This window comes from Erinaceus europaeus, chromosome 8 (assembly GCF_950295315.1).
Source record: "Erinaceus europaeus chromosome 8, mEriEur2.1, whole genome shotgun sequence".
Lineage (NCBI taxonomy): Eukaryota > Metazoa > Chordata > Mammalia > Eulipotyphla > Erinaceidae > Erinaceus > Erinaceus europaeus.
Genome location: NC_080169.1, coordinates 23,741,435 through 23,765,363, shown reverse-complemented (window position 1 = coordinate 23,765,363; position 23,929 = coordinate 23,741,435). Strand labels below are relative to the sequence as shown.

Below are 23,929 nucleotides of genomic sequence, written 5' to 3'. Positions count from 1 at the left end.
ATTAATATTGACATCTTTGCTCCTGCTTCTCAGAAAGATTGCTAATTATATATATATATATATATTTCTGGACAGTAAACTAGTAGGATAGTCTTTGAGTTAAAGTATGAATAATTAGAAACTATTGATTATAATGTTGGTTGACTTTTTCTTTTTTCTATCATGGCCTGGGCTTCACCACTCTTTTTTACTGCCTAAAATAAAAAAAAGACAGTGAAGGTAAAAGAGACAACACCAAAGCATCATCTGATGCTTTGGGGGCTGGACTCGAACGTGGATTTCAAATATAACAAAGCAGCACACTATCCCAATGAGTTACTGGCTATTTCCCCCCTTGGGACGTTTGTGGAGATTGCAGTCCAATCAAAATGTGTGTGTTATTGAGACAAAAGATAAGAGAAGCCAGAGTGTAACTCCAACATCTGTGATAACAGGCCTTGAATCCAGAACATTGTATGTGCAAGCCTGGTACTCTCCCACTGACATACCTCTTCACCAGCCCAGCCCAGCCCAATTTGAAAGGGAGATGAGGGCGGGTGGAAAGATACCATAATGGCTATGCAAAAGACTCTCATGTTTCAGGTTACAAAGTCCCATGTTCAATCCCCTGCACCACCATAAACCAGAGCTGAGTAGTGCTGAGGTTAAAAAAAAAAAAAAAGGCTGGGGAAATATGCTATTATAATAATGGTTATGCAACGGCCTTAAAAGCCAGAGGGTGTGAGATCTCAGGTTCAATCCCCAGCACCACCATAAGCCAGAACTGAGCAGTGTTCTGGTCTCTCTCTCTCAGTATCTTTCCCTCTGTATCTACTCTTTCTCATGAAAATAAAATAAATGAAAAAAAAAAAAGAAGTTTGTCAGAAAAGTCAGGACATATTTTTCTTTAAAAGAGAGAGAGAGAAAGAAAAAGAAACACAGACAGAAAGAAGAGGAGAATGGAGTGGAGGAGGGAGAGAGGGAGTGAGAGACAGCAAAGCTCTAGTTCACTATCCATGGAGTTCTCTTGGTGTCCATGGTATTCCCATATGGTGCTTGGAATGGAGCCCAGGACCACCCCACGCAGGCAAGACGGCTTTACCTGCTGAGCTATATTTTTTATCTAAAAGTTTATGTTTTTCACTGAATATTAAAAAATATTTTTTTGCTAACTTTTTCAGCTACATGTGATGTGTTGCTATTTTCAGTAAGTCATAGATAGTTTTTCTAACTAATCTTTATTTGCTCTGACTTTACTAACTTTTATTGTGGAAATTGTCAAGCATATATAAAACAACACTATAGAAGGAACCACCAATTTGTTGATCTTTTTTATTTTTATTTTGTTGTTTTGCTGGGGCTCCAGGTGGGCCTTTTCAGATAAGAAGAGAGGAGAGACAAACACAGATTGGGGGCGAAGAGGATACCCAGGCAGGCTGAGAGAGGAGAAAGGGAAAGGCACCCTTGCATTGAAACTACCTCTAGATCTTGAACTTCATAGATGGCTAAACAGGCACCTGTCTGTTTTGCTGGTGTTCTAATCATGTTTTCTTACCCCCCCACCAACATATTTATTCACTAGTTACCCACTGAAGTTTCTAGAGTAAGTCCTAGAAATTAGGATATCTCACTTATATTAGTTTAACTGATAATAACTTTAAAAATGCAATTGTCATAGTCATAACACATCACAAAATTGGGGCATATTGGTGTACCAGGTTGAGCATACGTTACCATGTCTGTGACACAGTGCTGGAGGTGTCTCTCACTGTGCCTCTCTATACTCCTCCAGTGGCAGTAAAAACAAACAACAACAAAAAACCAAAAACACAAACCTGATAATTAGAACCCAGAAAATTGTGTAGAATACTTATTAGTTGAAAAGATTTATCGTGGTCCAGGAGGCAGCGCAGTGGATAGAACATCAGACTCTCAAGCATGGGGTCCTGAGTTCGATCCCCGGCAGCACATGTACCAGAGTGATGTTTGGTTCTTTCTCACTCTCCTCCTGTCTATCTCATTAATAAAATAAAATCTTAAAAAAAATATTTATCAAGAAAGAATCCTAGTATTAAAACATCATGTGGTGCTAGGACTCAAACTCGGAGTATCATATGCAAGTGCTGTATTCTTGCAGAGTCACATCCCTAGCCACCGTAAACTATTTAAAGTTTCAAAATCTAATTCTATACAGTGAACAGAATCTTAGTAGGGGCTGTTTTCTACTTTAGTTAACAAAGACCTAAACTTTGAGTTAGTCAAGTAAAACGATTATTAGGAGGCACTGGGAAAATAGCCCAGATCTCCTTTGGACTTGAAAAACTCTCAAAGGATGAAGTAAATACAACATTAAAGGGCTTGCACCCCTGGTTAGTTCATTATTGCGAGAGCAAGAGAGAAAGAACCAGAGTGTCACTCTGACATATGTGATGCCAGGCATCAAACTTGGGGCCTCATACATAAAGATTATCTAGCACTGTTAGAACTTTTGCAGGTAGTACAGTAGGGATCACTGCAGGGCACTCCTGGCAGCATATGAATGTGTTTCAGACTTTGTTTCCCACCCAGATGTGTTTAGTTCTATAATTTTATTGTAAAAATTTGACTTGGTCTTTTTAAATTTAGTTTATTTATTTTAATGGGCGATACAGAGTGTGTGGGGGGGGAGTGGGCGGGGAGACTCCAGAGTACCACTCACTCCTGCTTGGCTTTTTGGTGGTGCTAGGCTTTGAACTTGGGACCACAGAGCCTGAGGCATGGAAGGCTTTTATATAACCATTATGCTGTCTTTTCAGCCCTTGACTTGTATTTTAATGTATCCATGTTTCTGGGGATGTCTTAAAAGAGCTGGAAGCAAATTTGGTATGGTAAAATTGCTTCTGCTCCAGTGTGTATAGACCACTACTCTGGTACCTGTGGCATTGGGGACAGCATGGAAGTCCTAAACTCTACCAACCCAGCTATTTACTTTTAAAAATATTTATTCCCTTTTTGTTGCCCTTGTTGTTTTATTATTGTAGTTATTATTGTTGTTATTGATGTCATTATTGGATAGGACAGAGAGAAATGGAGAGAGGAGGGGAAGACCGAGGGGGGTGGAGAGAAAGATAGACACCTGCAGGCCTGCTTCACCACTTGTGAAGCAACTCCCCTGCAGGTGGGAAGCTGGGGGTTCGGACTGGGATCCTTATTCTGGTCCTTGCACTTTGGCTTAACCCACTGTATTACTGCCCAACTCCCCTACTTAATCACATTTTTAAGGAAGTTTTCAATGTGGGAAGTATGTGCTCCCTTCACTATAACATGCAACCACTCATGAAATTTGCATTCCATATTATGTATTTTCTGAAAGTATATGGTTACTCTTAGTTGGCATCATTTAATTTGTATGAATTGTTTGTTTTAGAGATGACATCCTTTCAAGAAGTTCCACTGCAGACTTCCAACTTTGCCCATGTTATCTTTCAAAATGTGGCCAAGAGTTATCTACCTAATGCACATCTGGAATGTCATTATACCTTAACTTCATATATTCAGCCCCATCCAAAAGATTGGGTGGGTATATTCAAGGTAAGAAAGCTTTTGCAAATTTCTATGTAGATATTTTTATGTAGATTATACTAATCGTAGTTCTATGCTTGGAGTCATTTTTGTAAATGTCAGATGTAAAACATTGATACATGTAAATATAGACTTAAAGTATTCATGTATTTTGATGGAGAGATTCAGAGATACAAATATACACAGGAAAAGTGTCTCTCTGTGTGTGTGTGTGTGTGTGTGTGTGTGTGTAAATAAGAGATTTATGGTCATGCTGGGGATTGAACCTGTGGCCTTTGAGCCTTGTGCATGGAAGTCTGGTTTGCTGAAAGTATGCTGCTTGTCCAGCAGTATAAACATTTTGTTAGCGTGAAATAGTTAATAATGCTTGATAGTATATAAGAGATAATGTGTTCATCAGACTTTTGTTTTCCATAAATAAGAGATTCAAAGAATTTTGGAAACATTTTGAGGACTGTTTTTTTTTCTCCCAATTTTCCCTTCTCTTACCTGAAAAGGTAATCTTACCCTTTGGGTTACCTTTATATTATTTGCTATCTTTATCAGCCAGTCATACGTAATTCTGTATAGCTCTACGGCTATGTTTATGGGGTTGTCAGAAAAGTCATGAGTCATTTTTGCAGAGAAAATACATTATGACGTTTCCTACAACCCACCATTTCTTCTGTTATTTTATTGGTTTAAATATTGCTTATAATTATCTTTTCCTTTATAGCAGTATTTTGTCTTATATAACTGAACACTTGTTTTGATGGCAAGAGTTCAGTTTTTATATTTTACCATTTTTTTCCCCTAGTATTTGCTTGAAAATTATATTGCAATCATCACTACATGGTAGTTCACTTTACTGAATGGAGTTTTCTGGTAACTTTATGTTTTCAGAATGTAATGGAGGAGAAAAAAAAAATCAGGCCTACCTTTTGAGCTGTCAAAATAATGTCAAAAATGTCTGAAGTATTATTTACTTTTGCCTTTGATATTCTGGTTTCCCCCCTTACAGTCAGCCTGTTTTATTTTTTTATTTTATTTTTTTTATTATTATTATTTTTTTTATTAATTAACAAAACCATAGGGTAGGAGGGGTACAACTCCACACAATTCCCACCGCCCAATCTCCATATCCCACCCCCTCCCCCGATAGCTTTCCCATTCTCTATCCCTCTGGGAGCATGGACCCAGGGTCATTGAGGGTTGCAGAAGGTAGAAGGTCTGGCTTCTGTAATTGCTTCCTCGCTGAACATGGGCGTTGACTGGTCGGTCCACACTCCCAGTCTGCCTCTCTCTTTCCCTAGTAGGATGGGTCTCTGGGGAAGCTGAGCTCCAGGACACATTGGTGGTGTCTTCAATCCAGGGAAGTCTTAGCCTGTTTTATTTTAGAAGTGATTTTAATGGTCTTAAAGTTATTTGTCAAGTGTACAAGTGAAAGTAGAAAAAGATGAGTGGTCACTGGATTCAGGAACATGAAATCGTCTGGAAATGAAAGTTTGACCTAGCAGAGTGAGGTGGGCAAAATATAAACTTCATTTTGGAAAATGAGGGGTAAAATACAGTTATAGGCAAGTTTGTAGACTTTTTGTTAGACAACAGGAACTTTATATTATTATATATCAATATGTGATAAATTATTTTTCAAAAAGTATATATTTACCTTTCTCTTTCATACTACTTTTTGAAAAAAAAATTTTATTAATAATGGTTTAACAAGATTATAAGATTACAGAGGTATAGTTGCACACCACACACAACCCCCCCCCCCCAGTTATTACAGTCATAGAGATAGTTTGGCTACACTCCCCTCTCCCTCCCACCCCACCCCTCTTTTTTTTCCTTCAATTTCACATTTCAGTTCTCTATATTCCACATGAGTGAAACCATATAGTACATTGTCTTTCATGTCCTTACCTCTTATTTTATCCATTTTTGTCCTTTAGACTTTATATTTTTAAATTTTATTTTTAGCTAATGAAATTAGTAAGTAACTATTTTTTCAGTATGCTCAAAGCATATGCTTTTCTTTTCACATTCAGTCAAATACCAACTCTGCTAATTTACCTGGTTGTCTATTTTGGCATCCTTAATGCCACAACCCCAATTCATGTTCTCATTTCTTTCCAAGACTACTAAACGGTCACCTGTTTTACCCTGATTTCTTTCTTTAAATGGTTTATATAAGCTGTATTTAAGATGAAAATCTGAGATCTATTTCTTCTATCTGAAACTCTTCAAGTGGTGGTTAATCCAAGACCAGATGGCTTGATTTTCTTGTTTCTTATTTATTGCTATGGTCTAGCAAATTACTTACCTTTTTTGTTCTGTAGTCCAAGTACTGTAACTTTTCTCTAAGCATTAAATAAATAAATAAATTTTGTAAAATACCCCTTCCATTATTTTTGCCTGGATAACATTTTAAGATTCAGTAAAAATCTAAGATTATAGAAAAATTCAGAATATGCAGAAAGATTCAAAGAAAAAATAAATCATGCCTTAATATTCCTATATAAAAATCAATAATTATTCACATACATTGTACATATATAAAGTATATACACATAATGGTGGTGCGCTGTAGAATATATTGAAGTATCTTGCTGTCAGACATTTATATTGTTTCTAAATATTCACTAAATAGTGTCTTGGCATTGTTAATAGCTTAAACTTTAGATTCAAATTCTGACTCTTATGTACTAGCCTCTTGTAAAATGAGAATAATACTTATTCTACAAACAAACATTCAGTAAACTGTATTTATCACTGCTATACCCAGTGCCTCTTGAATTAGACATCTATATTTCTGATTATCACCAGTTTTAATAATTTCTGCCCTTGAATATTAATGAGTGCTCACATTAAATGAACACAGAATATGCTGAGATACTGCAAAGTCCTTTATACAGATACAGATATCTTAATTCACACACAGTCCTTTGAGATAGTTACCATTGTTTCCATTTTAGAGAAAAGGGAACAGAAATAACTTTTCTCAAATCTTAGAACTAGTAGGTGATCTTTTCTGTCAATGTGACCTCACTTTCTATACAATCTGTTTGAGAAAATGGGTATTTGTGGAGTATTTGCCATCTTTTATGTTTGTTACCTAGTTTAATGCTCATGACCTAGAGCAAAAAATTGAACCCCATACTGGTGAGATAAATCATTTATGTTATGTTATGTTTTTTAAATTTTTTTTATCTTTATTTACTTGTTGGATAGAGACAGGCACAAATCAAGAGGGAAGTGGGTGATAGGGAGAAAGACAGAGAGATACCTGCAGCCCTGCTTCACCACTTGCAAAGCTTTCCCCCTGCAGGTGGGGGACTGGGGGCCGAACTTGAGTCCTTGCACATTGTAACTTATGAGCTCAACCAGGTGTGCCACCACTGGGCCCCTCCTCATGATTTTCATTTTAAAGGCATGAATAGTGCATCTAAAATTTTTATTTTGAGAAGAAAAAAGCTGTTTTTTTTTTTAATTTCTTTATTGGGGAATTAATGTTTTACATTCAACAGTAAATACAATAGTTTTTACATGCATAATATTCCCCAGTTTCCCATATAACAATAACAACCCCCACTAGGTCCTCTTGTCATCCTTCTTGGACCTGTATTCTCCCCGCCCACCCACACCCACCCCAGAGTCTTTTACTTTGGTGCAATATGCCAATTCCATTTCAGGTTCCACTTTTTTTTTTTTTTCCCGATCTTGTTTTTCAACTTCTGCCTGAGAGTGAGATCATCCCATATTCATCCTTCCGTTTCTGACTTATTTCACTTAACATGAGTAGAAAAAAGCTGTTTTTTGACCATGATAAATAGGACATAGTTCTAGCAGCTGGGGAAATGCTGCAGGAGTAGACTTGAAAGTTCGGGGTCCTAAGTTTGATTCCATATATACCATATGCCACAGTGATGCTCTGGTTCTCTCTATTCCTCATCAATAAATAAATACACCTTGAAAAAAGTCTGTGATTGAATCCAGCAAAGTTGCATACATGTCACAGGTTCTATCCTGACACCACCTCCCTCCCCCCAAGAGAAAACTACCTGAATATAAATTTATAGAAAGTAGCACTTTCTCTTCATATATTCTGATACTTTTGTCTTTTTAACTAAAAAATAAATGCTAGTCATGAACTACTAAATTGATAATTACCATTTCCCTGCTGAATTGTGATCTATAGAACATCTCTAATACTCAATTTTTAACACAGCATAGTCCATCTAGAAAATACAGACTGGTATGGAACATTTTTCTTATGTTGTAAGTTGAAATGTTTCAGATATAGGCGGTCTATTTGTATATATGAGCTATAAAGATCTTTTAATAAAATTTACCAATTGGCTATAGAAAGGACTTGAAGAGAGAGATAGGTGAAATTTAATGCATTTAAGGAGGAAAGAAAGTCTGACTAAAACCACTTGAGTTTTAGACAAAAAATAATTAAAACGGAGTAGGGCGGTAGCACAGCGGGTTAAGTGCACGTGGCACAAAGCTCAAGGATCAATATAAGGATCTCGGTTTGAGCCCCTGGCTCCCCACCTGCAGGGGGATCACTTCACAAGCGGAGAAGCAGGTGTGCAGGTATCAGTCTTTCTCTCCCTATCTCTGCTTCTCCTCCTCTCTCCACTTCTCTCTGTCATATCCAATAACAATGACATCAATCCACAACAATAGCTACAACAATAACAACAAGGGCAACTAAAGGGAATAAATAAATAATAGTAATTAAGACAAGCAAAAAAAACTACATCAATGGAAGTTGCTCAATGGTAGAAACAGCAGAGTTTGTACACATGCAGTCCCAAACATAATCCCTCAGTAAATCATTAAAAAAAAACAAAACCTAGTGTTTTGCGAAATTGAATTTTTAGCAAAATATAAGTTTTTATATTTAATCACATGTAAGCTAATATTTTACTTGAGAAATTGGACATCACATTGAATTCAATTTAAAATATTTGAAAACTCGAAATATAAATCATATATATATAGTATATGAATTTATCAGTAGAGAGAGACATGCACAGAGACAGACCAGAGCAGGTTGTATCGTATGTGGTATTAGGGCTCAAACTTGGGACTTTCAATTTGCAAAATCTACCTCCTGAGCCAACTTCTCTGACCTCAGATTGCATTTCAATTCATAGAAAATCTGCTGCTCCTTCTTACAGATTATTTTAACATTAGCTTGTGACAATAAAAACTCTGATACAACGTTTAAAAGAACCATGATTTGTAAACATAATAACTGTGTAGTTTAGCTTTAGGGTACATTAGAAAACAATGTTAAATTATTCTAATGCAAAGAAACCTATTAGAATCTTTCTTTCTTTTAGGTTGGATGGAGTACTGCTCGTGATTATTATACATTTCTGTGGTCCCCTATGCCTGAACATTATGTAGAAGGGTCAGCAGTCAATTGTGTATTAGCATTTCAAGGTAAGAACTGGGAACAGGAAAACTTGGTGGAATTGTTTTGTTGCTATTCAAAATGTTGTACTGGGGGACTGGGTGGCACAGTACAGTGTTGGCAATGTGCAAAAAGACCTTGGCTCAAGTCCCTGGTCCCTGCTTATAGGGGGAAAGCTTTGTGAGTAGTGAAGCAGTGCTTTAAGTGTCTCTCTTTTCCCTTCTCTCTCTCCCTTCTTCTTTGATTTTTCCTATTTAAGTAAATAAAATAAAAATACTTTTCAAAATGTTGTGCTTGCCTTGGCAAGATAACTCATCTGGAGAGACGGCCATTTTTGTCCTGTGGCGTCTTTCCATCTTTGTCTCTGTCCCTGTTTCTCCATATGGCTGTCTGAACAAGTCACCCCAGGATGGTGCGACTCAGACAACAAAAATAAAATATAAAAGTAAATAAATAAGTAATTGTACTGAGGGTCAGTAGATAGCGTAGTGGGTTGAGTGCATACCTTGCCATATGCAAATGTCTTGATTTATTTCTGCATTGCATTAAAATTATTCTGCTGCATTTGTGTGTACTCTACTACATTTGTTATTCTGAGTGGAACATTTTCTAGATCACTTTAAATTTCAGGTCTAAATAATTGCACTTTATTTTTCCAATTATATTTTAGTGGCTTATTTTATATTTCTTTTAAAAGCAGATTGTAAATATTTATAGATTTTTTAAAATATTCATTAATTTTATTTATTGGGTAGAGACAGAAATTGAGAGGGAGGGAGGAGATTTAGAAGAAGAGAGGGTGGGAGTAGATCCATAATGGTTATGCAAAGAGACTCTCATGCCTGAGGCTACAGGGTCCCAGGTTCAATTCCCCATGCCACCAGAAGCCAGGGCTGAGCAGTGTTCTGGTCAAAGAGAGACAGAGACAGACGCACGCCTGTAGCATTGCTCCATAGCTAGTGGGGACCTGGGTCCTTGCACATTTTACCATCTGCACTCAAACAGGTGTACTAGTTTATAGATTTTTAATATGATGATGCCAAAATTATTTTTGTTTTCTATTTAAAATTTAATAATAAGTTACGTCCATTTACGACAGTGCTCAGCCATGGGTTAATACATTTAATAGTTGTTAGGAGTGTGGGATTTAAAAAAAATTTAAGGGGCCAAAGAGATAGGTCACTGAGTAAGGCACCTGCATTGCCAAACAAGATTCAAGTCCTGGCACCATATGGGAGCAGCTATGGCAACAAAGGACACTTTGGTCCTGTCTCTCCCTCTCTCTTTCTGACTCTACATTTTAATGAAAAAAAGTATGGCCTGGAGCAGTGAAATTCTGTGTGCAAGAGTCCCCGCTTTTATTAAAAAATAGATAAATAAATAAGACATATATGACTTTATAGTGAGAAGTTTAATCGTTTTTTGTTTCTGAATTTCTTCTTAGGATATTACCTTCCAAATGATGATGGAGAGTTTTATCAGTTCTGCTATGTTACACATAAGGGTGAAATTCGTGGAGCAAGCACACCTTTCCAGTTTCGAGCTTCCTCTCCAGTTGAAGAGTTGCTTACTATGGAAGATGAAGGAAATTCTGATATGCTGGTGGTCACTACAAAAGCTGGCCTTCTCGAGGTGAGCTAGCGAGCGATGGATTAAAAAAAAAATCATGTAGATGCAGTTGATATGCATCATAAGATTTAGTTGTAAAACACAGTGATTATTTTATATATGGTGAAATAATCATCACAATAAGTCTAGTTACCATTCTATACAGTTAAAGCATTTCTTGTGATGATGTCCTAGGAGATAGATCACCTGATAGAGCACATGTCCTACCATGCATGAGGCTCTGTGCTGGAACCCCAGCACTATAGGGGAACAGCAAGAATGATACCAGGGGAGATCCATGGATGATAGAATAGTGCTGTGGTATCTCTCCTTTTGGCTAAAATAAAGACGTAAATTGACCCAAAGAGGTTGCTTAACTGTGGTGTTGCAGATGTATAAAACAGTGGGTTCATCCCCTGGTGCTAGTTTTTTGGGGTTTGAGGTAGAGGAAAGTTCCTTGTGATAAAAACTTGTAGCTGTTTAGAAGGTGGTATAGTGAGTGGAATTCAGGACTTGAGTGTGTAATGGGAGTGAAGGGTCCTGGGTTTGATTCCTAATACTGCATATACTGGGGCAGTTATCTGGTCTGTATGCCTTGCTTATTGAAAAATAAGTCTAAAGACTTTGTAAAGATCTACTCTTTACTATACTCCCCAGGCTGTACATTGTATCCAGGTAACTTTTTTATTTTGTCGGTGGGAGTTTGTACTTATTACCCTTGCAGTTCAGATCCCCTCTCCTTTCGTAACTACTAATCTGTTCGGTATTCATTTTCTGGAGTCTTATATAGGTGACATCACATGATATTTGTCTTTCTCTGTTGACCATTTTCATTTAGCACAATGCCCTCAAAATTCATCCATGTTGTAAAATATATATATATATATATCAAGACCTATTTCTTTTATGGCTGAATGATACACAAGATTCGATATTTTGTGTGTGTGTCTGCATGCTGTGTTTTCATTCATCTGATTCGTACATGGACATTTAGGTTGCTTCCATGTCTTCACTGTGAATAATGTGTGATGAACACAGGGTGTATGTATTTTCTCAGTAGGGTTTCTAGTCATTGCACCAGTTTCTTTTCTCCAGTGGTACTGTGTAAGGGCTTTTTTTTTTTTTTTTTTTTATTCCCAATGCTAGAGAATGAACCCAGGGTTTTGCATATGATGGTGCCATCAATAAGAAACCTCCCTTCCCCAGTGTTTTGCTTCTTTATTTCTTTCAGGGAGAGAGAGAGATTACAGGACAGTTCTTCCTATCAGTAGCGCTCCCATACTCAGGATCTCCCTCACTGCAAGATGTTTTACTCTATGGAGTGAACTATCTCTTCACCTCCATTTCTTGTTTTTGATGGTAGCTATTCTATTCTACCCTATACAAGGGGTTAGTGAATTATGTTTTATTTATGTGGTTTGATCTTAAACAACTGAGCTATCTTCAAAAACTGAGATTTGAAGAAATATATGAGATTACAGAAATAATACTTTTATTAGGCAACTGAATTAAGAAGATAGAAGGAGCCAGTCATTTTTTATTATGAATTTTATTTTGCTTTCCCCTTTCCACAAATTCCTCTCTTATCTCTAGTAAAGCAATGTAACTTTTATGGGGTGTCTAAAACTTTTTGTGATGACAGCTTCCTGATGATCAAGGTTTTTAGCCTGGCATTTGAAGGATAGTTGAAGATGCTGAAATGAGCCCAGATCTTAAGAGGACTATAGCTAGCCTTTATATTGTAGCTGTTTGTATACTTGTTAGACCACCCTGACTTCAGGGTCTTCAACAGGAAAAGAGCATATGTTGGCATCTAAGTTCTTTTTATTTTATTTTATTTTATTTATTTTTATGACAGGGATAGGAGAGAAAGCACCAGACATCACTCTGGCACATGTGCTGCTGAGGATCAAACTCAGGACCTCATGCTTGAGAGTCCAATGCTTTATCCGCTGCGCCACCTCCCGGACCACCCAAGTCTCTTTTGTTTCTTCTCGGAGTTTACTGAATAGTTAATTTTACTTTTTTCCTACACAGAAGAGCTACTTTCTAAAGAGAAATACATTTGTTTCTTACGTGGAAATATTTGAGATCGAATGGTTTCATATTCTGGCCAGGTTTTTTTACCAGACCACTGCTCAGCTCTGGCTTATGGTGGTGCGGGGGTATTGAACTTGGGACTTTGGAGCCTTAGGCATGCGAGTCTCTTTACATAACCATTATGCTATCTACCCCCGCCCCTGGCCAGTTTTTTTTTTTTTAAGTCCTTTAAATTTCCTTACCCATCAAAATTACTAGGAAACATTGGTTCTTTTATTATGTACTTATTGCTCAATGTCAAATATATTGCTATTTTTAAGCTGCCAGAAAGTTTAGATCCAAAAATTGTGTTTTAAAATGCAGGTAAAAGGTGTTGTTTTTTTTTAAAAAAAAGTTGTGAGTAAACTTTTCTTTTTTGAGACGATTTGCTTCTTTGTGACTTGTTCCCTTTAATTTTTGCTTTCCATATTAAATGACTTGCTATAAGAATGATTAAAAATTAATTTAGTAATTACTAACTTGATAGGTTATCACTGCTCCAGGTAATTACCCCCATAGAAAGGGATAAACAGGGAGTTGGGCGGTAGCGCAGTGGGTTAAGTGTTAAGCGCACGTGGCGCAAAGCTCAGGGACCAGCAAAAAGCTCGTGGTTCGAGCCTCTGGCTCCTCACCTGCAGGGGAGTTGCTTCACGGGCAGTGAAGCTGGTCTGCAGGTGTCTTATCTTTCTCTCTCCCTTTCTGTCTTCCCCTCCTCTCTTTCTCTCTGTCCTGTCCAACAACAGCATCAAGAATAACTACAGCAACAATAAAAACAAGGGCAACAAAAAGGAGATAAATATTAAAATAAATAATTAATTAAAAAGGGAGAAACAGAGACACCTCAGCTAGGGATTTTTGCTTTAGCAGTTAAAAAAAAAAAATATCCCAGTTTAAATTTTCATGAACTGTTTTTAGGTAAGAATCAGCTATGTATTGAATGCTTTTCTTTTTCTTTTTTTTTTTTTTACAATTTCTATCAAATTTTTAATTCAATTTAGAGACTATTATATGTAGAAATTTATTTCATAGTACCTTAAAGAGCCAGAACTTAATATATTTATTGAGGGGAGGGAGTTAATGGTTTACAATGCAGTTGTAGACCCATGGGTATAATTACTCCTCTCCCTGTGTAGCATGCAACAGGGCTTCAAGATTCCCATCACCCTCTCCCTTCCTCTCCTTCCCCAGAGTACTTTGCTTTGGTGCAATTCACCACACCCAGTCCAAGCTACACTTTGTGGTTTCCCTCTGTCCTTATTAAGTTCCATCTATAAGTGAGATCTTTCAGTATTTATCCTCTTTTTGACTTATTTAACTTAATATGCAGTCTCTACATTCCATCCAAGATGAGACAGAGGAGGTGGTGATAGTATGTAAAAGCTATTTAAGTTTCTTATTGAAATGTGAGACTGAATTGTTAACATTTGAGGATGATAAAAATGTAATTTTGTTATTTACAGTTGAAAATTGAGAAAATTATGAAAGAAAAAGAAGAACTATTAAAGTTAATTGCTGTTCTGGAGAAAGAAACAACACAACTTCGTGAACAAGTTGGGAGAATGGAAAAAGAACTTAACCAGGAGAAAGAAAGATGTGACCAGCTGCAAGCAGAGCAGAAGGTATAGTCATGTCTAAATAACTGAATGGAATTGATAGTGTGCTGACTGGAACCTGAATTGAATCAGTTGAAGTGAATGAAAATCACACATAGGAGCAGGGTGGTGGCATATGTTATGCGCAAGGACTCACATGTTATGCACAAGCTTTAAATGATTGATGCTTGCAGGGGAAAGCTTCCCAAGCAGTGGGACAACCCCAGCAATAACCCTCATGACAATAAATAAGACTGACACTTGCTAGTCTTTTTCTCTACCCACTGAGCCAGTTCCCTGCCACAAAGATCATTTCTTCCACTGGAAACTGCGATTCTCCAAGGTCACCAATATGTGTTGACTACTATTTCTATAACTATCTATCCATCCCCACCCCCATTTTTCCTGTTGTCCTGCCTTCTCTTCCATTTATAAATGTGTATATATTTTTTAAAATTTTTTGTTTATTTTCCTTTTTGTTGCCCTTATTGTTTTTCATTGTTGTTGTAATTATTGTTTCGTTGTTAGATAGGACAGAGAGAAATGGAGAGAGGAGGAGAAGATAGAGAGGGGGAGAGAATTCTGGTGGTGGGAATGGTGTGGAATTATACTCTTGTTATTTTGTAATTTTATTTGTTATTTTGTAAATCACTAATTAGAATAATGTGTACACATTGATTTTGCTTAGTTATATTTTGTTTTTCACAATGCTTTGTTGTTTCTAAGGGGCTTACTGAAGTATCACAAACTTTAAAAATGGAAAATGAAGAGTTTGAGAAGAAATACAATGATGCTACATCCAAAGCTCTCCAGCTTGAGGAAGACATTCTGTCAGTGACACAGAAAGCAATTGAAAAAGAAACTGAATTAGACAGGTAATTCTGATGCTTTTGAAAAACTTTTGGAAGTATTTTGATAAACATTTTTGTGTCTACATTAACTTTACTTGATTTTAATTCAGTTTAAAGGACAAGCTCAGGAAGGCACAATATGAACGAGAACAGCTTGAATGTCAGCTGAAGGTGGAAAAGGATGAGAAAGAACTCTATAAGGTGATTCTTCCATTTTTCTTATCTATTGCTGTGAAACAAATTATCCCAAAGTGTATTGGTCAGGAATTAGAAAATGCCCTAGCTAAGTGCTTCTAGTTGAGATTTTCTTATGCAGTTGAGTTTGGGAGATTGACAAAAACTGCAGTTAACTACACTCTCAATTGTGAAAATGACTTACATGACTTTTGGCTAGATGCCTTTTTCTTTCTGTGTGACTTCTCAAGACTGTTTATATGTTCTCACTGTATAATAGCTGACTTCTCTCAGTGATCTTAATTTACTTAATCTTAATTCAGTTTAAAAGACAAGCTGTCCCTGAACAGACGACCCCACCATTGTGTCCTGGAGCTCTGCTTCCCCAGAACCCCACCCTACTAGGGAAAGAGAGAGGCAGGCTGGGAGTATGGATCGGCCTGTCAATGCCCATGTTCAGTGGGAAAGCAGTTACAGAAGCCAGACCTTCAACCTTCTGCATCCCACAAGGACCTTGGGTCCATACTTCCACAAGATTAAAGAATAGGAAAGCTATCAGGGGAGGGGATGGGATACAGAGTTCTGGTGGTGGGAATTATGTGGAGTTGTACCTCTCTTATCCTGTGGTTTTGTCAGTGTTTCCTTTTTATAAATAAGACAAGCTCAGGATGGCACAATATGAACGAGAACAACTTGAATGTCAGCAGGAGGTGGAAAAGGATGAGAAAGAACAGTATGACTTAATCATCACAGTTGAATGCTTCTCTTTTATCTTATTCATTAGAAAAAAGTTACTCAGTCTGGCACGCTCTAGAAAAGAGTGGATTCAGCTCCAATTCTTTTCTTTTTTTTAAATGAATTAATGAGAAATAGAGGGAAAACTAGAACACCAATTTGGTTCCAGGGTTGAACTTTGGGTCATATGCTTTCTAACTCCAAACCTTTATCCATTGTGCCACCTCTTACATCAGTTAAACTACAAAACTGACATTTGTAATAATTTTTTCTAAAGATTTTTAAATAATAATTTTTTGTTCTTTTTTTTTTTTCAGTTGTAGTTATTATTGTTGTTGCCACTGATGTCGTTGCTGTTGGATAGGACAGAGAGAAATGGACAGAAGAGGGGAAAACAGAGAGGGGGAGAGAAAGATAGACACCTGCAGACCCGCTTCACTGCCTGTGAAGCGACTCCCCTGCAAGTGGGGAGCTGGGGGCTTGAACCAGGATCCTTATGCTGGTCCTTATGCTGGTCCTAATAATTTTTTATTTAATGTCATTGGCAGTATTTTCACTTTTGTTCCAAGGGAAAGACCTGTACAGAGTTCTGCCTGTAAATGTTTTAGAGGTGCAGCTTTTTTTTAATTTTTTTTTTTTTTTTTAACTTCTCTACCACCACCTCCAGAAAAACACCATTATCCTTCTACCAAGCTCTATTGGACCATCTCTTTCCCTACAGCCTGTAACACTTTGTCAACTTCTGTTTTGCTGTTTTGAGTCCATGGTCTTTGTTAGACTTCGCTTATTTTCTTGGCTTTATTAGTTTCCCTCCTATAGATGAAGTCAATTCTATTTCATTTCACATGAGTCCCTCTTACAGGTATGCTTTATTTATTTATTTATTTATTTAGCCTCCAGGGTTATCTCTGGGGTTTGGTGTCTGCACCATGAATCCACTGCTCCTGGAGGCTATTTTTTCCGTTTTGTTGCCCTTGTTGTTTATTGTATGGTTGTGATTATTATTATTATTGTCGTTGGAGAGGACAGAGAGAAATCAAGAGAGGAGGGGAAAACAGAGGGATGAGAGAAAGATAGATACCTGCAGACCTGCTTCACCACTTGTGAAGTGATCCCCCTGTAGACGGGGAGCCAGGGGCTTGAACCAGGATCTTTAGGAGGTCCTTGCACTTTGGGCCATGTGCGCTTAACCGGCTGTGCCACTGCCCAACCCCTACAGGTATGTTTTAATGGCGATGAATTCCTTCAGCTGTTGCTGAAATGTACTTTGTGGTGTCTTCTTGAAACCTGATTGATAAATTAGCAGGATAAAGTTTTCTTAGGCGAAAGCCTTTTTCATTTAGAACTTTGAATATATTCTGCCAGTCTTTCTAGCTTTTAGAGTTTCTGTTGAGAAATCAGCTCATAGTGGTTTCCTTTATAAATGACTCTTTGCTTTTCTCTGATAGCCTTCTGAATAATCTCTTTGCCTTTGATCTTTGGAATTGTAAACTTGGGTTTGAATTCGTTTTTCTTGGAGCCTACTGAATTTGGAAGGGGAGGATTCTGTTTCCTTCATTAATTTGAGGACATCCTAACTACAGTTTCTCTTTTTAAAAATTTTTTAAATTATCTTTATTTATTGGATAGAGACAGCCAGAAATTGAGAGAGTAGGGAGAGGGAAAGAGAAAGAGAGACACCGGCAGCTCTGCTTCACTTCGAAAGCTTTCCCCTCTGCAGGTGGGGACCAGGGGCTTGAACCTGGATCTTTGCGCACCACCTGGCCCCAACCTGAACTACAATATCTTCAGATACTATTTCGGTCTCTTTTCTTTTATCTGTCTTGTACCCTTAAAAAACAAAACAAAACAAAACTTTTATTATTTTTATTTGTTTCTTGGATAGAGGCAGCTAATAGAATTTAGAATTTGCTAATACAATGTCTTCACTTATAAGTGTTAGTAGTTGAGGTTAGAGAGCCATTGAAATTTCCATTTTAACACATTCTGCCTAACCTCTGTGTTCTGATCATTTTCTTTCTCTCTAACTTTTATTGGACTATATGATCTGTCTTGACCCTGTTAGAATTTAGAGGAATTTGGGCCAGCAAAATAGCTCACCTGGACAGTGAGCTTTGTCATATGCATGACTCAGGTTTGAGGCTGGCCCCTAGTGCACTGAAGGAAGCTCTGGTGCTGTGGTCTCTTTCACTCTTTCACTCTCTGCCTTCTATGTCTCTGTTAAAAATAGAGAACATTTTAGAAAAATTTATTTGTAAAATACTTTCATGAGCTGATGATTATGAACACTTACGGTTTTTAAAATGATGCCGTAAAAGTCTTGACTGCTGACAACTTCAGAGAATTCAGAATTATATTCTGTCCTTGTGAACAGAAATTAATTTTAAGTGTTATTATATTTAATGAGTTAAGTCTTAGGCTTTGGAGTTAGCACTGCTCAATTTTGGCTTATTGGGGTGGGGCCATTTGAACCTGTGACTTGCACGAGAGTCTCTTTGCATAACCATTACGCTATCTACCTCCACCCTCACAGCGCATTCATTACTCAGCACATTTCACACCTGAGGCTTTGGGAATCCTAGGCCCCACCATAAGGCAGTGCTTTGATTAAAAATAAATAATACAAGGAAGTTTTAAATTGTGTATTAAATTATTTTTTCTGATACTCAACCAAAGGAAAACACTTTATGGAAACTAGGTATAATTCCAGGTATGGAATTTGGTTTGTTTATATGTCAATGCAACATCAGTATTAGCCAAAGGTTGGTGGGGAAATCTACATAGTTGGTTTAATTTATCAACATTATTTCTTAGGCGTATTGGGAGTACATTGTATTTTTTTTTTCACAAGCAAATAGTTGAAGGTGTTAATAAGATGCTATTTACATATATACAATCTATTTTAAAGAGCCAACATAGCTACAAACAAATAATCCATTTGTAACTCTAAATAAAATGTGCAGTTATTCACTCAAAGGAGAATACTGTAAATATTATATAATAATGTGAGACCTTAAAATTAATTTCTGGAATTAAGAAAAAATATTTTAAAATTTATTTTATCAATAAATACTTGTTATATATTTCATGGGAGAGGGAAAGCAGAGCTTCTCTGATATATGTGGATGGCATTAGGCCTTGACCTGGAATTCTAGCATGCCTGCCAGGTGACCCAGCTATTTCACTGGCTGCAAGGAATTCTTTTAAGTTTGGAAAAAATTGTAATTTAGTCATTTAATAAAATTTGGGTTACCTACTCTAGTAAGACTTTCCTTGAAAGGAAGTTTGTGTTTTAAATATATGTGTGTTTTAATCATTGACTAACTTGCAACAATGAAGTTAGCATATTCTTTTTTATTCATTGTTGTAGGTACACTTGAAGAACACAGAGATAGAAAATACTAAGCTTGTGTCAGAGGTCCAGACATTAAAGAATTTAGATGGGAACAGAGAAAACATGCTTGCTCATTTCAAAGAAGAGATTGGCAGATTGCAAATATGTTTGGCTGCAAAAGAAAATCTGCAAAGAACTTTCTTGCTTACCTCAAGTAAGGTAAGTACTTTTGAATATGTATTTGAGAATCACTATATCTTCATGTAATGTATAATACAGTCGTTTTTAGTTTTAAAAATCTACCATCCAGCCTTCTCTTTCTCTTTTTAAGTTTTTTTTTTTTTTCTTTTTAGGAGAGCAGTACTCATCTCTTGTTTATGGTGTTGTGGGGGATTGAACCTGGGGTTTTGGAGCCTCAGGCACAAGAGTCTCTTTGCATAACCATTATGCTATCTACCCTGCCCCAACTTTCTCTTCTGAAAATATCAAAACTTGTAAAAGTTTATAAGGACAAAAAGATGAATGCCTATATATCCTGAAATATCTTGGTCATCTCAATTTTCCCCTTTATAGTCCCTGCATTTTGAGCCATTTGAAAGTCAATTGAAGGCATTATGTTTTCCCCTAAATACTAAAACATATATTCTGTTACTTATTCTGTAACATTAGCCACACCAAAAAAAGTTTAGAGTATAACTATTAATTTTATATATAGTTTTAGTCTGCATTCATATTGTCTCAACTATATAGCTTTTAGATAGATTGATCGATTGGTAGAATGTGTGTGTGGTCGTGGTTTGTAATCTTTAGGTTTTTTTGGTGCAGTGGCAGTACCTATTCTTTTTTTAATTTCCTTTTTGTTGCCCTTGTTTTTATTGTTGTCATTGTTGTTGGATAGGACAGAGAGAAATGGAGAGAGTAGGGGAAGACAGAGAGGGGAGAGAAAGAGAGACACCTGTAGGCTTGCTTTACCGCCTGTGAAGCGACTCCCCTGCAGCTGGGGAGCCGGGGGCTTGAGCCGGGATCCTTATGCCGGTCCGTGCGCTTAAGCCGCTGCGCTACCACCTGACTCCCGGCAGTACCTATTCTTATGGTATTGTTTTTTTGAAAGAACTCAGAATTTTTTGAAAGCACCATAATCTAGATTGTTTTTTGCTTCTTCATGATGAGATCAAGCATTTAAAATATTTATTAACATGGGGAAAAAAGACAGGCAGACATGGAACATCATTTTGACACAGCAATGCTGGGGATTGAACTTGAGACCTCATACTTTTACATGTAATGCTCTAGCCACTGTACCTCACCTGAGTTGTACCAAGAGAGATACTTTTACAAGCAAAAGCATAGATGATGTTTTATACAGTCTGTTAAAGTCATAATTAGTTTGGTTCTGTTCTGATGACATAAGGTTTAATTATTTGTTTAATGTTATGTCTACCTGGCTCTCCCTCTTGGTGATAATATTGGTTAGTTTATCTGAAAATATTCCCATATGGTGTGAACAGTCTTTTGCTCAGTAGTCTTTCATCCAGTTGTTTCAATATCTTAATGATCCTTATTTGTGTCAGTAAATGTATTCATAATTGCAAAATGATGATTTAAAACATCCTTTATTGGGCCTGTAGCTAGCTTCCCTGGTAGTTCATGTGCCATGCCCACATGCTGTCCCCATGTGAATCCCAGCACCACATGTGAGTGTCACGGCAGAAGGGAAGTTGGTGCTGTGCAATAAAAATGAAAATGTTGGCTGGGAGTATTGTGAACACGTGTGCTTGTGGCCCTACTGCAACAAAATAAAACAAGCAAGCAAGAAAATTATTATAGTAATAATAATACTAGTAAATAAATGCAACCAAAAAAACTACATTATAGAAGTAGTACATTCAGAGAGAAGGAGAGACACAGCTCAAGAAACTCCCTCCAACAGGCTCTCCCATTATGGCATTGCTGCAGATTTGAGTATGCGTGGTGCCACCTCTGCAACCTCCCAGGGCCAGTCTTTTCATTCTTTGAGGGGTGGTTAGAGGAGGAGGAGAGAGGGAGTAACAGTAGCACCACTCTGTTACCTATCCTTGGGGTTTCGCCAGTGTTCCCATCTGGTGCCAGGGCTCAGAACCAAGGCCTCCCATGTGATAAGCCAAGCACTCTAGTGGAGGAGCCATCTCATGGCCTTCATTTATTTATTTAGTACCTAACTCTCTAACATTTGTTTTAGCCTTTTAATTTAACTGTGTAAAATAGTTTAATCATACGTACACAGTATGCATTGTCTCAACCTCTTTCTTCCCTACTATTTTTATTCCTTACCTATAACATAGGTGAACGGACACTTTTTTGTTTTTATTTTATCTTTTCTAGGTATCTTTTTGCAAAAGCAAGTTTAGGTATACACATTCACTACTTTCTGTACTTTCTCTTATAAAAGGGGTGCCAGACTGTATACAGTGGATCATTTAACAACACAGTTATTCTTCATGGTGCATGCTCACTTGCCCTCTCTTCTCCTTCTCCCTCTCCCGCCCTCCCTTCACCCGTCTTTGATATCTGCATTCCACATTCACAGAATCAACCAGCCATGGACTGGTTGATGTAGAACTCACAAATAAAGAGGACTGTGGGGGGATATGTATTCTGCAACCGTATGCCTGGGATGCCAACTTCAGTTTGTAGTTATTTTAGGGGGAATGAAAAGCCACATGCTTTAAAGTGTTGATTAATATCACAAACATCTGATGAGAAAGGTTGTGCCACTTGATGGCACATTTGTAAACCCACCTGTTTACAAATGTGCTGATTTTCCTAAATATTCAAATTGCAGAGCATTCTTGTTTTTTAATCTTTGCCAATTTGAAAAAAAAACATGAATGTCTCTTTATTTAACTTAACTTAGAAGCAAGTCAGATATTTTTTCTTTTTTTTTAATATTTATTTTATTTATTTATTCCCTTTTGTTGCCTTTGTTGTTTTATTGTTGTAGTTATTATTGTTGTTGTCGTTGTTGGATAGGACAGAGAGAAATGGAGAGAGGAGGGGAAGACAGAGAGGGGGAGAGAAAGATAGACACCTGCAGACCTGCTTCACCGCCTGTGAAGCGACTCCCCTGCAGGTGGGGAGCCGGGGTTCGAACCGGGATCCTTATGCCGGTCCTTGTGCTTTGTGCCACCTGCGCTTAACCCGCTGCGCTACAGCCCGACTCCCAAGTCAGATTTTTTTTTTTTTTTTTCCCTTCTTTTCCTCCTCCAGGGTTATTGCTGGGCTCGGTGCCTGCACCATGAATCCGTCGCTCCTGGAGGCCATTTTTTCCCCCTTTTGTTGCCCTTGTTGTAGCTTCGTTGTGGCCATTATTATTGCCCTTGTTGACGCAATTCGTTGTTGGATAGGACAGAGAGAAATGGAGAGAGGAGGGGAAGACAGAGAAGGGAAGAGAAAGACAGACACCTGCAGACCTGCTTCACCGCCTGTGAAACGACTCCCCCGCAGGTGGGGAGCCGGGGGCTCAAACCGGGATCCTTACACCGGTCCCTGCGCTTTGCGCCACATGCGCTTAACCCACTGCGCCACCGCCCGACCCCCCCAAGTCAGATATTTTTACATACATAATAGTAATTTCTTTTTTTAGTCTTTATTTACTTTTTAGAGACAGCCAGAAATCAGTAAGAGAATGGAGTGATAGGAAGGGAAAGAGACACTTGTAGCACCACTCGTAAAGCTTTCCGCCTGCAGGGGGAGACCCGGGGTTTGAACCCAGGTTCTTGCTCACTGTGACATGTGCTCAACCAGGTGCGCCACCACCCGGCCCCAGTAATTCCTAATTTGATGTTAGTGTTACACCTACAAATATGTTCTCTGTCTCAACACTATGTAATGATTATTTATGTTTCTTTTTCTTTTTTTTTAAAGTTATTTTTTTTTACCAGAGCATTGTTCAGCTCTGGCTTATGGAGGTGCAGGAGCTTGAACCTGGGACTTTGGAGCCTCAGGCACGAGAGTCTGTTTGCATAATCATTATGCTATCTACCCACTGCCAATTTACATTTCTTTCTAAGGAGCTAACAAAATCCTTTTTTTTTTTTTTTTTTTTTTTTTTGTGATGCTAGGACTTCAGACATGCGTGATTTCATGATTCCAAGTTGACTTTTTCATTCTTTTTGTTTTGGATCAGGGGAGAGCCCTTTCAGTAACCAGGACTTTTGACTTTGACTTTTTCCATTGTGGTAGCACTCACCTGGAGTGCTAAGTCTTGAACCCGGGCCCTGCAGGAGAAGGGATGCTCATGAGCAAGGGCAGGAGTAGTAACAGGGTTAACGGTGTGTGTGTGGGGGGGGAGTAGTTTGCTCCTGTGCTGCTGCAGTGCTGTTGGGGTTGGCCTTGGCAGGCAGGAGCCACTTCTACAGGTAGTGCTTGCTTCAGATCCTTTTGCACAGCGAGGCCCGGCTAGGGAAGGAATAAGGAAGTGGCTCCTTCTTTGGGCAGCACCTTCTCTCCTACTCTAGTGCCAGTTTCTTTTTTTTTTTTTTTTTTTAAAGTCAAGACTGCAGCCAGTTTTCACTACAAAATAATTTATTATAGCACAGCTTCAGCCAAGCCTATGTACAAGCCCAGTCCT

The 23,929-nt window shown here is 37.8% G+C and overlaps 1 protein-coding gene across 3 annotated transcripts in view; it reads left to right on the top strand.

The window, feature by feature from the left end:
• Positions 1-23,929, top strand: part of TAX1BP1 (Tax1 binding protein 1) — a 50,244-nt gene that overhangs the window by 1,224 nt on the left and 25,091 nt on the right. For all 3 annotated transcript variants that reach the window (XM_016187499.2, XM_016187500.2, XM_060196046.1), the window contains exons 2-8: positions 3,386-3,549; positions 8,874-8,976; positions 10,392-10,579; positions 14,095-14,253; positions 14,953-15,101; positions 15,188-15,278; positions 19,357-19,539. In XM_016187499.2, the coding sequence (XP_016042985.2) occupies positions 3,388-3,549; positions 8,874-8,976; positions 10,392-10,579; positions 14,095-14,253; positions 14,953-15,101; positions 15,188-15,278; positions 19,357-19,539 (1,035 nt within the window). In that variant the 5' untranslated portion in view covers positions 3,386-3,387. The remainder of the gene's footprint in view (positions 1-3,385; positions 3,550-8,873; positions 8,977-10,391; positions 10,580-14,094; positions 14,254-14,952; positions 15,102-15,187; positions 15,279-19,356; positions 19,540-23,929) is intronic.